Below are 16,746 nucleotides of genomic sequence, written 5' to 3'. Positions count from 1 at the left end.
TATCCTAAAGATAAATTTCAACCATTGGATTTTGTGTTTAAACGGTTGGGATCATTTACTTTTTCATGAATCACCATTCTTCACGAGTCAAGGGAACCTGACCCAATATACATAGCCACAAACGATCAAAATAGTAAATCATAGCGAATCAATTATTTCAATTTTCCCTATGAATTGGATTCATTTTAGGGAAAATTATTTAAAGGACCTTTGCCGAGAGACTTCTTTTTAAATTGTCCTTAAGTGTTTGGCAATCTCTAAATAGTTCCTTTAGGAAAGTTTTCTTTTCTTAATAATCATTGGACTTCATCTCACGTTGTAAAAAATTTTGAAATTCCCACTCTACCCTTTTATAAATCTTCTACACATAATTAGATTTTCCAATGATGATTATGATTACGATCATTTTTTTTTTATAATGTGATGATAAGTGCAGAATTATATGCTCTTAATTTTGAGTATTTAGATATAATTTCTTTTCATGAAGAATAAAATTGAAATTCTATTTTTCTTTTATGATTACTTATAAAATATATGGGTTTTGGGTATTTCTAAAAGATTTATTCAGTATAAAAAAAAAAAAAAAATTGAATTGCATTTATAATATCAAGTTCACCACTTTTTGTTGTCTACTTCAACAATTTTATTGTTGACCTCATCACTTAATGCCCAATTCATGAATTTATATTGCCGAGTTCATCATTTTTATGGTCTGAGTTGTAACTAAGAATGATTTAAAAGCCTCGAATACATCAATAATTATAAAATTCAACCTGTACTTCCGTGAATTTGATTCCAGCCAAACTCCAACGCAATTTTAGATGGGAGGCTGTAGTGATTTTGAAAGATTGATAGATAACCTCAACGGATGGTAAAATTTGGGATGATCGAATGATAGAAGGATGGATAGGTTCTGATTCCAAACATGTCTCTCTTATGATGAATGGCGATAGAGTGACACGTGACGTGCTAATGTGGATCCGTAGTTACCTTGCAATCCAACTCCCAGGAGTACTAAATGCTCGGCACTCCTCTTTTGTTTGTTACGAGGAAGTTAGTTATCTTTCCCGCTAAGCTGTAAGCCTGTAAAACATAACCCAAAAGACATAAAAAAATGGATCTCTACTCGCTTTGCATCCCAGCGGTCTGCTCAATCTCTCCAAACAGAAACCCTAACTCTTTTCGTTCTTCTTCTCCTCCACACCCTCCTCTTATCCTTCGATTTCGTACTTCTCACCGCCAAAATCTCCAATACCTCAAATCCCTAGGCATCATATCTAAATCTAACAACAACAGCAATAAGTTTTTCTCCCCAGATTCAGAAACTCTAAATCGAATCCTCTCCATTGTTAATTTCCTCAAATCCAAAGGATTTTCAGATCCCCAAATTCAGAGACTCGCCTTCCTCTGCCCTAAACTCTTCTCTTCCCACATAGACCCCATTCACTTCCACCCAGTCTTCGACTTATTGACAATCGATCTCTCTGCATCTCCCTACGAAGCTTGCGGTCTGATTCTTCGATGCCCCGAGATCCTATTATCTAATGTCGATTTCTGTTTGAGACCGACACTAGTTTTTCTAAGAAAATTAGGTCTAGAGAAGCTCAATTATCCCAATTCTCTAAATGCTCATTTACTGAATACTCGTATAGAAAAGCTTGTGTCGAAGATCAGGTTTTTGGAGAGCTTAGGGTTTTCATACGAGGAGTCTGCGAGGATTTGTGCTCGGTTGCCAGCAATTTTTGGTTACAGTGTGGAGAATAATTTGAGGCCCAAGTTTGATTATTTGGAGAAGGAGATGGAGAGGAGTATCAATGAATTAAAAACGTTCCCACAATATTTTGCGTTTAGTCTGGAGAAGAGAATAGTCCCAAGGCATTTGCACTTGAAGGAGAGGAAGGTTCAGTTGCCACTACAGAGGATGTTGTTGTGGAGTGATCAAAGATTTTACACAAAATGGAAATAAAATTGGTAAAGAATTTGTAATTTAAAAAAAAAAAAAAAATCTTTATTCTTAATTTTTTGCTTTGATCAATCGCAGTTATATTAAGTAAATGTTTGTGCTAATTGTAAGGAGATCTAGATCACATTAGTTTTAGCTTTGCAGGAAATGTGGTTTTTCTCCAATTAAAAGCAATTGTAACTTAGGGATAATGCTTTTTTTGTTTTTTTCCTTCACAATTTGCAATTAAAGTGATCTTGGAACATTAACTGGCTCGAATTACATTTTAAGCATATCTTGTGTCAAGAACTACCCGGTTAATAAAAAAATGCGATCCAATTGAATGATTGTGGATTGTTGTAGTCCAAAGTAGACAATATTTTTTCTAGAGATTTTCTTTTTTTCCATTTTATTTTCTTGTTGGCAATATAAAAGAATGTTATAGTTAGATAAAATGGTGGAATCAACCAATCAGGTTGATTTTGACCTTGGAAATTTCTTGGTTGAAATGCGGAATCCATCTAACAGAGGGTCCCAACCCATTTTGCTTGCTTGTGTTGCAGTGTTCGAAAAGGATGAGAAGGATGGCTTATTCCAGTTATCCCTCCAAGGTTCGTCTGAGAAGGTTGGAATTTTTAACTTTTCATTTTTCTGTTTTAGTTTTGAAGTTTGCTCTATATGTGTGATTGCCAGCAAATGCACTCCTAGACCCACAAAAATCCACATGTACAACTGCTCAGTGATCTAAAAACAATGAAAATGTACATCCTACATGATTCGTTGATCAAATGTCACGGGCAAGTTCTGTACAGAAAGAAAACCTACTCTAACGAGGGGTGGTACACAGAGATCTGCCGATAGGGTCTCAGCAGCCATTGGCGGGGAAACAAAAAAGTTTCATTTACATAATAAGCTAGACTACCGCGATATAAAGGGGCAAAAATGACCTTGTGAATAGAAATCGTGGGACTGGAAGCACAAGCTTTCAAGTCCGATAGGTTCATTGTGCCCCCAGTTTCTCAACCAGAGCTGCTATGCCCACTCCTCCTCTAATGTAGAGTGAAGTTTTTAGCGCCTTCTGTATAGGCTAAATAGAGGTTCAACTCAAACCACCGTTATATAGAGCTATTCACCTAAACTAATGGTGCTCACGAAGAGGATCAAAGATGCAGGGCCTAGCAACATCACTGACTTCCTCACTATGTGTTGTCCAGTGAATGCGGCAATAGTAGCAACTAAAATGAAATATGCCACTGCAGCAGATGATGGGTTTAACATATAAATGAAGTAATTGGAGTTGATAGGGGTTCTTCATTTTACTTTTTCCAATTACTCAGTCTATTTTAGTCAACCTAAACTCAAATTGTTTGAGATTTGATTCACATTTTGATCAGACTCAAACTGAATACGAGCCAATTCTGCACAACAGTTCTTAGAGTCGAAAGTTACCAAGGAATCTTATGTTTACAATTTTATACCCTTTAAAATTGAAAATCACAGATATTTAGGAGAAAAATCCAGAGGTTTGTAGTATGTTTGATTGCACATGGAAAATAGGGTGGAAAATCAATTTCCATGGAAAATGACATTTTTCAAGTGTTTGATTGCACATGGAAATGGAAATTCATTTTCCACCCCATTTAAAAAGTCCACTAAATCATGGATTTCACTTTCCCACCCATATGGGTGGGAAAATGAAATCCACTCATATTTTCCATCCTCAATTCTTCCCTACCACCACCACCATTACACTAACCTCGTCGTCGTCGTCATTGCCGTCGTCACCATCGCCGTCGCCGTTGGCTTCGTCTCCGACCACCTTCTCTCTCTCTTCTTCTTCTTTTTCTTCTTCTCCTTCTTCTCCATCCCTCATCTCCTCCGTCACCACCACCACCACCACCACGTTCTCCCCCCATCTTCCTCACTTACCTCCGTCGCCGCCATCGTCGCCACCGCCACCGTCGCCGTCGTCACCGTTGCCGCCGCCGCCGCCACCTTCGTCGCCACATCCTCCCCCCTCCCTCTTCCTCGTCATCTTCTTCTTCCTCTCCCCCTCCTCTCATCTTCTTTCCCCTTCTCCTCTTCTTTTTTTTTCTCATATTTTTCCATGATTTTATCCAAGTGAAATCAAACAATGGAATTTGATTTTCCAACCCTACCTATTTTTCACAACTAATTTTCCATGGATTTCAAATTCCATGGAAAGTGACTTTCCATGCAATCAAACATACCATGATTTTAATGTAATATTTTTGTTAGCTATTCTCTGGAGAAGACTTTGGTCAGAAGGGGTGTGTCATTTGTTTGGAATCTCTAATATTCACCAAAATCCGGAGGATGTGTCTACGTTAAGGTTGTGGGTACCCAGCTATCCTAAACCTAGGCTACTAGTGGCCTACTATTATCTCTTTTATGGAGAGCTGCTATTGGCACCCCATCGTTTACTTATTACACCCCGATTGAAATATATAAAATAAAATTAAGTCAATGGTTGAGAAACAGTAAAAGTTTGGGTGCCAATAGAAACTCTCTCCTTTTCGGTTTTGATTTCCAATTGTTAGATTTAGGATTTATAATTCAAACTAAGTTGTTTGAATGTGTTATAATTCTTTGTAATGATGAGATAATAACTTGAACCAACATTTGTGATGGTAGAATGGAACTTTTTTACCAATAGCAGCTTTCCTTTTTCTATTCAGTTTTGAGTAGTCATCCTAGGAACTAGTCGATTTATTTTATTTTAAGAACATTAGTAATCAAATTAAATATTAATTGAGAGGTATTTATAAGTAAATTTTTTTTATAGGTCACTTAACAAAAATTAGAATCTTAAACGAATATAATATTTATATATTTTTTACTTTTTCTTTACATAAACGTCTATTCATATTCCTTATGCCTCAATTTCATTACAAACAAATACTCCATATCATAAATTTTCTAAAGTTTTTTTTCCCCAAAAGTTCGATTTGCTTGAAGAATTTGTTATTGGTATCAACAATGAAGCGACGAATTACAAGATAGCTTTTTTAATTGAAAAACAGTTGTCTATCTTGTCGGGTATCCATCTTTTTTCTTCATTAAAAAATAATATCTTATTAGATACTCGATGTATATCGAGTATTTATAGGGTTACTTCTAATTCCAAGGATCTGAGACCAGAATAAAAATTGATGAGAACCAGAATTGATGTTTTAATTAAGTTACGATTATGAATATGGTCTATAGACCTGTTGAAACCCCTAAATTCTTATTCACCCCTTTTTAAATTATATTTCTTAGGCCTATTGTGGGGTTCACATCTTGAGTAGGGGCTTGCCACTTATGATTCCCATAACAAATACGCATTCTTTAGTTATGTAAACTATTACTAACCTTCTAATTTTGACACTGCTTTCTATACTAAAACCTTGCCCTTTACTTTATTTATTAATAAGGCACTAGGATTTACAGAAGGAAACTCTATACCTACCCGCAGTTCTCTCTCCATACCACTTTACATAGACGGAAATTTCATCTTTTTCTTCTTTAAAATCACACATGCAGCTTTATGCTTCACCAATTTCTTCTTCAACTCCTATTTCTACTGCTCCCTGTTAAAGATCACAGTTCATCACTTTTTCGTTCTAGTTGATATTTGCTCTTGTTCTCATAATGTTCATTCTTGCCTTTATCCTTGCTTTTATCCTTTTCATTCTATTTGGTAATCAATCCAATGCTGGTCGAATCACCAAAAACAAACATGGAGAAATAGGACAACTGCTTTCCAGGCAAACATCGCAAATATGGCAGAATCAACAGAAATCCATCGAGTCCGACTCTAGAAGTGATGACTCATCCAAGTGTAGCATTTGTTTGCAGGATTATAAAGAAGGAGACCCATGCTGGGTTCTTATCTCATGCAATCACACCTTCCATAAGGCTTGTGTTCGTACTTGGTTGAGATCAAATCCAACGTGCCCGATTTGCCGGAATACCCTAAGAGATTATTAACAAAATTTTGATTGTGTCCTCATGAATCTTTTAGATTTATTAATGATATAATGTGGTCTTCTATCTGACGGTTTGGAGGAGTACAACTTATGCCTCAACAAAATAATAGGTTTTAGGTTTTTGTGACTTACAGGCCTTGATGATGAGATATAATTTGATCTTTTCGAATTTCAATTTTTTTTAAGTTTTCTTCTTGATGCAACCGACGAAAGAGTTTTGATCATAGGCACATGAATTGTAACATGTTAATATCAACCAAAAAGAAAAGGTTAATTCATATATATATATATATATATATATATATATATATATATATAGATTAGAAGGTTGAATTAATTTCACTGATTTGTGTGTTATGTTGAACAGTTGGTGAGGCAATAGCCTTTTCTTAATAATTATTAAAATATAAAGCATGAGTCTATGGCTGTTTGACTCCATTGGGGAAACACGCACCAAAAACGGTCTTATTGGGTGATTTCTACCCTTTGAAGCACATAAAGAAAAAACAGATTGATTTGTGTGGTTCCCTCAAGATTGAGTACGTTCACAAGCACAACTTGAGAATCTTGATTTATTTATTTTTCTCTCAAGAAATCCATCATCGTCAATCCTTGTGTTTTATTTGGTAAAGTCATTGAGGTAAACCTTTCTTTATTATTATTTTTAATTTTTTTTACATGGATTTGGAAGACAAATCTGATTGAAATCAATTAAATAATCAAATTGTGATCTGTTTGGAAAAGATCTGGTGGGATATTTGCATTAGGCTGAAAACAAAGGTAATTTTTCAATCATTTTTAGTTAATCTCTCATAGAAGATTAAAAGCCAATCATCAATTTGAAAACGCAGAGTATCTCAAATATTCACAAAAAAAAAAAAACAAAAAAAAAAAACAAAAAAGGAGGGTTATATCTATTTCACGCAAGAGAAAATTGACTTTCTTATAATAATCTAAATCTTGTCAGTTTCATTCCATTCTTTACGAAATAGATGGAGTTATGCGCAAGATGGGTTTGCTCTTCAATTAGGCACCCCACCACTAATAGGTGGTGGTCATCACGAATTTTCTTTAGATAACCACCATACAATCTATATGAACTTGTTTAATTTGGACCGTTCATTAATTTGATATTTTATGATCAGCTGCTACGATGTTTCCCAGACGCTTCTTCAAGATAAATAATCTTTCAGTCTCTCTACGCCAATAAAGTCAACTGGACATTTAGTGTTTAGGCATTTAATGTGGATTTGGTTAAGTAATCTCCACTTAATGTAGTGAAGTACTCTCTCTCTCTCTCTCTCTCTCTCTGTGTTTGTACCTGTGTCACTGCGCCATGGTCTCATCTCCTCCTCCTCCTCCACTTTCTACATTTGGGGTTGCCGCCCTTCTTTTTGTCTATGTTCTAATCTCCTATCTTGTTATCGAGTTTCTTGATCGAAAACAAGGCATTGGTGAGCATTCCTCAGATGATATCCATGAAGGATATAGAAATACAATGAGTACAGGATATTCAAGTTATGGGCTCTCTTATGAAGATTTGAGGGAAATCCCTAGTTTCGGCTATGGATTTGGGTCGGTCTTGGGTTGTGTCATTTGCTTGGAAGGTATACAACTAACGGAACAGTGTCAATTTTTTCCTGGTTGTAGCTATGTATTCCATGCACAATGTTTGGACCCTTGGTTGATGAGAAAGCTCACATGTCCAATTTGCCGTACACAGATCAGAGTTCGAGCTGGTTTGGAGGTCTTGAAAGTTGATTTGGTTTGAATTGGCTAGTACGTTTGGCTGTTAAATTGCTATCTTCTTGATCTTTCATTCATGTAAATTTTCCCTTTCCTTTGTATTAATCTCTTACGTATCTTGACAAGTTATTGAGAAATTGAAGAAGTTGGCTTAGAATTCGGCAACTTAGTTAGCATGCTTGAAATTTTGGATAAATGTGCTTGCTACCTCACTTAACATGAAAATAGCTTATATTATTATTATTTTTCCCACATGTTTGTCTGCATTGGATGTCAACATATATTCTATATTTTTGTGGACGTTTTCTGATTATGCCCACACAAAATTAAAATTGAAACATGGGTGATGTTATAGGGCCTTTCAGAACTGATTTTGTCATGGTTTGGATTTGGTAATTATTTGGTTGATACAGATAAATTCTGAGAAAATTTTGTAAACTCCAAGCCTTTTTTTTTTATGCCATATGGCACTCTTTTTACGGCTCACTCTGATTTTTTCAATTATTTTCAGATCCAATTGAAGAATGATCCTAACGGAATAATCCTTTTCCATTGGATTTACTTTATTAAGTGCACTATTTGTGATTTGGCCACGTGACGTAAAATTGTAGATCCGAAGTTACATTGTAACCCAACTCCCAGTAGTATATGCTTTGCACACTCCCCCGTTTCTTCTAGTTGGTTATCTTTCCCCCCAAGCTCTAACAAGGAGAAGTTCTGAACCAAAAATCATAAACTCACTTCGCATTCCAACAGTGCTCAATTTCTCCAAACAGAATTCCTAAATCTTTTCGTTCCTTCTTCTTCTCCAATTCCGTACTTTTCTCACCACCAAAATAACCAATACCTCAGAACCCTAGGCATCATATCTAAATCTAACAACAGCAATAAGTTTTTCTCCCCATATTGAAACCCTAGATCAAATCCTCTCGATTGTGAATTTGAGGCTTGAAACCCTAGATCAAATCCTCTCCATTGTAAATTTCCTCAAATTCAAGGCATTTGCACTTAGGATTTTCGTACAAGGCGTCTGCGAGGATTTGTGCTCAGTTGCCAGCAATTTTGGTTACACTGAGAAGAGAATAATCTAAGGCCCAAGTTTGAATATTTGGAGAAGAAGATGGAGAGGAGTATCGATGAATTAAAAGCGTTTCCAAAATATTTTGTGTTTGGTCTGGAGAAGAGAATAGTTCCCCAGGCATTTGCACTTGAAGGAGAGGAAGGTTTAGTTGCCACTACAAAGGAGAGGATATTGTTGTGGAGCGACCAAAGACTTTTCTCAAAATGGAAATAAAATTTCTGAAGAATTAGAGTAATTTTTATTTATTTATTTATTTTAATCTTATTTTTTTTTGTTTTAAAGGCTACTTTTCATATCTTCTTTTCTTTATTTCTGTAAAAGATTTCAATTGCAGTTATATTTAGTAAATGTTTGTGCTAATTATAATAAGACATGGAGCACATTAGTTTGCCTAATTGAAACTTGAGGATAATGTTCCCTTTTTACAATTAAATTAATCTTTGAACAATAACCAGCTCGAATTACATTTTAAGCATATATATTAGCAAAAACTTCCTGAAGGAAAATTTTCAAACCCAATTAGATGACTGTTGTAATCCAACGTGGACTTATTGTTGTTTTCTAGAGCTGTTCTTGTTTATTTATTTTTCTTGTTGGCCATATAAAAGAAATTTTTATGATTAGATAGGACAATGGGATCAATTGATGAGGTTGATTTTGGCCTTGAGTTTTCTTAAGAATCCATCTAATGTTGGGTCCCAAACATGTTGCAATATATGTACGATTGTATGCAGATACCACTCTTAGGTGTCAAAACTTTTACATTTACAACTCAGTTAGCTAATAAGCAATAACAATGAAAACTGTGACACCTTGCGCAAGTATTTTGCCATTGAATTGCCTACATGATTCTTTGAACAAATGTCATGGGCAAGTTCTTTACAAAAATAAAACATACTGATGAGAGTGGTACACACAAAGAGATTCCCCTGTAGGGTAGGGCCACAACAGCCATTGTTGGGGAAACAAAAAAGATATACTAACATATAATAAACTAGACCTTTGTGAAATAAATGGACGAAATTGGCTGACCGCCAGAATAGAAATCGTGGCTATAGGTCACTGATAAGTGTTACAGTAGTTGAGGATTTGGCGTGTCTAGGATAGGGAACACAGACTTTCAAACCCCATATGTTCATTGTTGTGCAATTTCTGAATCACAGCTGATATGCTCACCCCACCTGCAGTGAAGAACAGAAATATTCAAAACCTTTGTAGACTAGAGATGGAATTCAAACACGTTAAATGGAACTATTTTACCTAAACTAACGGCGCTCACAAAGATGGTCAGAGCTAAGATGAAGATGATCAAAGACGCGCGGCCTAGCAGCATTACTAACTTCCTCACGATGTGTTGTCCAGTGTAGGCAGCAATAGTAGCAACCAAAATGAAATATGCCGCTGTAGGAGATGTTCAATTTTCCTTTTAATATTACTTTGAGGTAGTAATCAAACTTCATTTAACATCATACACATTAAGTAATTGGAGTCATTAGGCGTTTCTTTCACCAGATTTTCAGTTAACCCAGACTCAATTTGTTTGAGATTTGATTCAAATTTAATAAACTTATATAAGTGTAATTTTGTCTACCCACCATATGGGACTGGGAAACGTTTTATAAGGTAATATTGTATGACCGACATTGACGACGAGAATGCCATTGCAAATGTAGATGTGGCGCTTGCAACCTGCAAGAAAGTTAGAACTTTATAAGATAACTCCATGAACTGAGTAAAGATTCCTTAATGTTTTGAGAGCCTGTCACAAATATATGAGATTTTTGGAATATTAACAATAATTTTGGGAGGTTCAGTACTATGTAAATTATATTTCTTTTCGCAAAAAGATTCTAATATATTTTGTTATTTATTCTCATTTAAATTTTCTGAAAAAATTTCAGAAAAATTATAATTTAATTCATAATCATGTTTGAATCTCTCCTGTAATCAATGTCCTCTGAGCCAAACCAAATCTTTTGGATTGAAAAGTTTGATAGTACCAGATGCATGGTTAGAGAGTTATGGCATACCTGAGGAGGAACTCCCAACTCTAGAAAAAGAGGTCCTAAGATGAAACCTCCTCCAAGCCCAAGCAATCCACCAACCACACCAGCTATTATCCCACAGCAACAATAAAAAAAAAGTTGGTGCACTTTCCATCTTGTGTTTTCCTTCCCTATAGAAGAAATCACCCTCTTCCCTCTGTACAAACAGATGGCTTCATGGAGTGACACTGAGACTGCGATTGGTACCTTTACATTGTAAAACTGTTATGTTAAACCCACTAGTTTTTCAGCAAATGAAGCAAGAACTCAAAACTTCAGAGCATGCCCAATTACGATATCAGCTAAGAGTGTCTAAAACTTGCCAGTTGAAACAGATCCAAGAACCTCCTTAGATTTGTTTTCAGGTCAATAACAATGATAGCAAGTTGGGTAACATCTGTTTACCTGTTTAATTATTTTCTGAAAGGACGGTTATTTCAGGTTGAAGATTTCACCTGTAATAAGTTCAGAATCCAATACTCGGTTGAGCAGGTTACAGTGTAAGTCTGCAAAAACATTCAGAAAAGGGGTTAAATAACGTAATCATTGATGCAGGCATATTGGTCAGAAAGATGAGAGCTTTTGTTACTTTAACCCTTTGGATACGAGATCTAATGCTAGGATAATCCATTACTTTATGTCGAAATGTCAGATTTTAGAGTAGATGACAATCTTCATTAGAAGCAAAAGAAAGAAACCAAGTCAAGTGATTTCTCACTTGTGTGCTCCCTCACTAAGTAAAGCAGCTCACCTTAACCACCTGCACGACAAGAAAGGCCACCCACACACACACAAGAACCGTAAAGTCTTTCCACCGAACGTTTTCCATCAGGGAAACCTGGAATTTGAAGGTGATTATGATGACAGCAAGAACATCAATGAGGTGTAAATGAGTATGCTTGTAAGATGGTAGCTTTCAGCACACATGGAATTACCTCATCTCCTGAAAAAGCAGCGGGCCCTCTGGATAGTGGTCTGTAATGTCCAGGATCATCTGAAATCCAAAGAACAATATAGATGGTTTGAGAGGTTTGACCCCAGTTTTATTTTTATATATTTTTTTCATTTATGCATTGTTACTATATTTTCTCAAGATCAGTTGGTTACACAATCTTTCCAATTGAATTTTATTCCAGAGATTGGTTTATGGGAGACCGGGACCATTGGACGTAGGTTCAAACCATCTCAAACGCGATTTACAGGTACAGCATAGGCAAGGGACACGCATTCTTCGCATCCTTTTGGGGTGAGGTGAGTATTTTATTATCTATGTCTAGGTGTTCTATTATTGGTTTCAGATTGGAATGTCAGACGAATGTATGTATGTGGCCTCTCTCAGTGTTTTTGTTCCATTGTGTAAGCTGGAACCAAACCCACAACCATAGCACTGTGGTGTTTTAAGAAAAGTTGATTTCATTGAAAATTCTTGGATGAATTTTACAAAAACACTGAGAGGGTATACAGATTACATCAATCAAGATATATGGAAACTAGCCTAATATAATATTCTAGAATATCTTAATCGATATATTCTAAATATCAATAAATATTCTAGAATATCCTCCATCACAGCCTTCTATTTGTGATGAGATACACTGACAACGTGTCGGTGTATCTCATTCACCTTGATACAATGCATCTTATTCTCTACAGTGCTATGTATCTCTGGCATTTTCTGGAGGCCCTGGTTCTTGCTTCTATATAATCCATATAACAGTTTAAAACTATCATTTGGTTTCTCTAAATGATTAGGAACTTAATACCCCAAATTATTTATTTGGCATTTTTTCTTCCCGAAGTGATCTTATATATTTTCAGTACTCATGAAAGTCTTGGCATTTTCTTTCCCTTGTCTTATATGGAAGGGTCTGTATGACCGTGCATGGAAAATTGACTGACCATTGCAATTTTTCAGTGCATGATTGTGAATTTCCCATGGAAGTTATTTTCCCACCCAAAGCGATTTTTGATCCTGGGCAGGAAAGTGTTTACCCACCCCAACCCCAAGAAAATCATTCCCCCTTTCCGAATGTCATTATCTCTTGCTTCCCTCTACCCTCAGAACTAAAAACTCTCTCTCTCTCTTTTCGAAATTTTACTAGACGCAATAAATCGGAACAATTCATTTTCCCATGAAATTCACTTTCCTACAACCATTTTCTCGAGGAATTCATATTCCCTGCAATCACACAGACCCGAAGTAACAATTTCCTTTTAAGCCAGTAATCTAAAGAAAATTCATGGAATGGACTAACCAGTTGGTTTAAACTCTGACTCCAACAGCTTGGCTGCTTCCTGAATACGAGGTAAATTCCAAAACTTTCATTAATGAAGTTCATGAGAGAAGATTAAAGACAGCATAAACAGAAATAGTAGGGGAAGAAGTAACTTGCCTTCTTCATTATAGTTTCTTTCTTCCATGTCTCTATACCTTTAACTAATGCCTTTGTTGATGTACCTACCGCCATAAATTTACAATGAGAGTTAAATCAGCTTCTGAGTTAATGAAGCAGAAGCAAATAAAGGGTTTAAAATTTGCTGTTTTATACTTGAACCAGAAAATTCAAGAGTTGTAAACACAGACCACAAACTAATTTACCAGAAAGAAAATGAACAAGTGGTCTGTGTTTACAACTCTTGACTTTTCTGGTTCAAGTATAAAATTTGCTGTCATATACTTGAACCAGAAAATTCAAGAGTTGTAAGCACAGACCACAAACTAATTTACCAGAAAGAAAATGAACAAGTGGAAGACTAAGCTTTTGGTTGAGAAGAATGAGAATTTTGCTATTTTACCCAAGAAGAGGATGATAAGTAGAATCATAACCATCCAATCAGCAAAGATAACATTGAAGGTGACACCTATGCTGATGCCTAGCATGAGCATGGGCTGAAAGAGTAAGGCGAGATCGTAATCTATAATGGGTAAGTCAAGTGTTGGATGGCGAAGCCTCAGATTATAGTACACAGTTGATCCAGCTGCACCCATAATCATACCTGTAGAAAAAAAATATATCACCTTAATAATGATAATTAAATTAATAAATAGGAACCAGAGTAGCCTTACTAACTTAGTAAGATTCCAAATCTTACTAAGGGTTGTTGGGCCCACATGGATTATCACATTGGCAATCCAACACCAAAGCCTTCTAGATTTCATTGAAAACTCGAATTCAAAAAAATGAATTTGATCCAAGGTGTTGAAAATGGACAGCTACCGAACTCCCAATTTTAAAATTAAAATTCAACTGTCAAAATTAATCTGTCTTTTTTTATAAAAAAAAAATTTTCAAAGTTTTTAAAATTGTCCTCTATAACCCCGTGGCATCAGATAATGTTTTCGGATGCCACAATTTGATGCGGTCAGGAAATTTTACTTCAAAGTGTGTTTTGTGTTTTTCATTGATTAATACCCACCCTACAATGCCGGCCTATCTGTCTTAGAATTTAAAATGACATTTATTTGCAAATGCATGTTGAATTGGGTAAATTTGATAGAAGCAGGTGATGGAAATTAAAACGGTTAAGGAAAATGCTGAAATGACAAAAAGCATTTACTGCGATTCTCACTAGTCTGATGTGGGATGGGCACATAACCATAGATGTGTTCCCTCAAGATACGAGTAAAAACCATCTACAGTTATGTATGCATGTCCACGTCAGAATTGTGAGAATCACAGTAAATCCTATGTCACCCCAGCACAACTCTAAGAGAAATATATCGAGCAGACCTATCTAATGCAATTTTATTACAAAAACTCCCTTTTATCAAGTTTGTTACTTGAACAAACCTTACTTTATGAATCATGCTACCATGGCTAATTTAGTAAGATTTCAAATCTTTCTAATGGTCTTTGGTTTCACATGATTCTCTAATTAGAAATCCAACAACATAGCTCATATTCAAAAGAAAAAAAAATTCAAAAACAAAATCCTTTTGAGCTTGATCTATGTGTTGAAAAGGGACGAACTCCCAAATTTAAAACTAAAATACAATGCTGAAATTTTTTATTTTTTGGATACATTTTTCAAAGTTGTCGTGATAGTAAAGGTTCCCTTGGAGTTGTTAGAAGTTGAGTCTGTGGGCGGTGCTGGGTTTCTTAGAAGTCAAAGATTGATGTTAATTAATGAGTCTGGTTAACGTTTAGCTCAAGGGCTAACTTTAAAGTGCAATAAATATACTTTGGAAATTAGATTTTGTGCTAAACATGCGCTTTAAAAAATTATTTTTACCAAAATACGCTTCGGATGCTTATTCCCAAAGTGTATTTTATTGCACTTTAACGTGTGCCCTAATTGATTGATTAAAGAATAATGAGAGAGGGAGAGTAAAGGTACCAACATTTAGAAAGGGCAGTAGAGGACTTAGGGTCGAAGCCCATGATCAAGGTGAGCATAGGAACGAAGATGCCTCCACCACCAACTCCTCCAATGCTCCCAAAAGCTGCTCCAAAGAACCCTATTATGGTTCCAAGCACTATTTTCCATCCAAACTCCATCTCCTGTAGTTCCATCAAAATCATCCCTCCAAATCATTAGATTTACTCTTTCAAGAAATTCACAAAAATATAAATATAAAAAAAAGAAATGAAATTGGTACAAGTAGAACAACGAAGAGAAGATTTCCTTCGTAGGTGACTCAAGAACAAAATTTATGGTTCATCGAAACATACAAGATTACAAAAGAGATTTGCAGATCCAGATTCCAGAGATAGAGAAAGAGTTACCGGCCAAACATGTCGATAGGAAGACTTTCCAATCTGTGACAAAAAACTGGTGAGTCTAATAAGGAAGCCTTGTTGGTCCATATCTTTGTCAGCCTTACTTTCTTCAAAAAGAGCTCTAAATGGCCTATCTGCTCTACCCACCTGAGTGGCCATTATAAGGCCCCAACAAACTATCAACACTGCTACAACCCTCTGATTCACCTCAAATCGAACCATTTTTTGAGCTTTTGTGTATACTTGAGAATCACAGAATTGGTGGTTGGAGGGGATCTCAGTTTTCTTTTTTCTTTCTCCCACCTTTTAATTCTTTCTTCAACTTCCACAGCCACGCTCACAAACTAGAGAGAGAGAGAGAGAGAGAGAGAGATTTATACACAGATTTTTAACATTTCCGTCTAAACTTTAATGCCTGATGTATACGTATTGTATTGGTTCCATCTCACTCTAAAAGCGACAGGTGACCAATTTATATATATATTATATAAGGAAAAATGCTGAACTGACTTTCTTCGACACTGCACTTAAATGTGGAAAAATTTTGATTCCTACCGACCTTTCTAAATTCTAAGAGTCGTGCTGGGGTGACATAGTATTTATTGTGATTCTCACAGTTCTTATGCGAATATGCATACATAAATATAAATGATTTTTATTCGAATCACGAGAAAATATATTTATGATTATGTGCACATCCCACGTCAGACTTGTGAGAATCGTTGTAAATACTTTTTATCATTTCAGCATTTTTCAAATCCTAATTTAATTAGATTTCAACTCTTAATAAATAAGGGTTGTTAAGCTCACTTTGTACATAAAAAAACATAAAAGTTTAGTCCTAAAAAAAAAAAAAAAAATCTAATTTTTGTTTAATTTAGAGAGGTGTGGTGTTGGATTGTCAGTGTGATTATTCCTTTGAATTAAAGGATCTGTAGTATGAGTTAAAATCTTACTAAATTAGGAAGGAAAAGATTTTTTTTTTTTTAAATAAATAAAAATATTATCATATGTGCAAAGAAAAATATTAAATAAAGCAATTTTCTTTTCCAATTATCTCGCCCTCATCAATTACTATAATTTCTTTAATACATCTTTCATTTTGTCTAATTAAGAAATTATAAATCAATTTTTTGCGACTGATTTTTAACCCTTGGATATGAACAAACTCAAATAACAGTGTAGAGACATGTGACCACTCAAAAAGGTCTGAAAGAGT

General features: G+C 35.3%; 3 protein-coding genes across 14 annotated transcripts; 2 read left to right on the top strand and 1 right to left on the bottom strand.

The window, feature by feature from the left end:
* Positions 1-1,057: 1,057 nt before the first annotated feature.
* LOC147407329 (Mitochondrial transcription termination factor family protein) lies at positions 1,058-13,090 on the top strand. Of its 12 annotated transcripts, none has more exons than XR_015176758.1 (3): positions 1,058-1,971; positions 2,506-2,567; positions 11,943-13,090. XR_015176758.1 is itself a non-coding variant. In XM_086435850.1 (2 exons), exon 1 carries the CDS (start codon positions 1,115-1,117, stop codon positions 1,964-1,966), a length of 852 nt encoding a protein of 283 aa, XP_086291976.1. In that variant the 5' UTR covers positions 1,058-1,114; the 3' UTR covers positions 1,967-1,971; positions 2,506-6,103. The 12 variants fall into 12 exon arrangements, 1 of the variants encoding a protein (XP_086291976.1); XR_015176760.1 differs by lacking the exon at positions 11,943-13,090 and adding an exon at positions 8,192-9,163 and having other exon boundaries at positions 2,506-2,553; XR_015176753.1 differs by lacking the exon at positions 11,943-13,090 and adding an exon at positions 8,192-9,163.
* LOC147407330 (RING-H2 finger protein ATL56-like) lies at positions 7,271-7,705 on the top strand. The gene has a single exon (XM_086432601.1). The coding sequence runs from the start codon at positions 7,271-7,273 to the stop codon at positions 7,703-7,705; it is 435 nt and encodes a 144-aa protein (XP_086288727.1).
* On the bottom strand, positions 9,566-15,884 carry LOC147407328 (sulfite exporter TauE/SafE family protein 3-like). Its single transcript, XM_086435849.1, has 12 exons — positions 15,534-15,884; positions 15,149-15,308; positions 13,603-13,803; positions 13,196-13,264; positions 13,062-13,097; positions 11,742-11,800; positions 11,558-11,644; positions 11,262-11,312; positions 10,792-11,013; positions 10,357-10,450; positions 10,022-10,162; positions 9,566-9,942 (listed from the first exon to the last, which is right to left on the bottom strand). The coding sequence occupies exons 1-12, from the start codon at positions 15,747-15,749 to the stop codon at positions 9,860-9,862; spliced, it is 1,419 nt and encodes a 472-aa protein (XP_086291975.1). The 5' UTR covers positions 15,750-15,884; the 3' UTR covers positions 9,566-9,859.
* Between the last annotated feature and the right edge of the window lie 862 nt (positions 15,885-16,746).

This window comes from Akebia trifoliata, chromosome 3 (genome assembly GCF_017979445.1).
Source record: "Akebia trifoliata isolate Shusen 1 chromosome 3, ASM1797944v1, whole genome shotgun sequence".
Classification (NCBI taxonomy): Eukaryota; Viridiplantae; Streptophyta; class Magnoliopsida; order Ranunculales; family Lardizabalaceae; genus Akebia; species Akebia trifoliata.
This window is presented reverse-complemented; position numbering and strand designations above follow the sequence as displayed.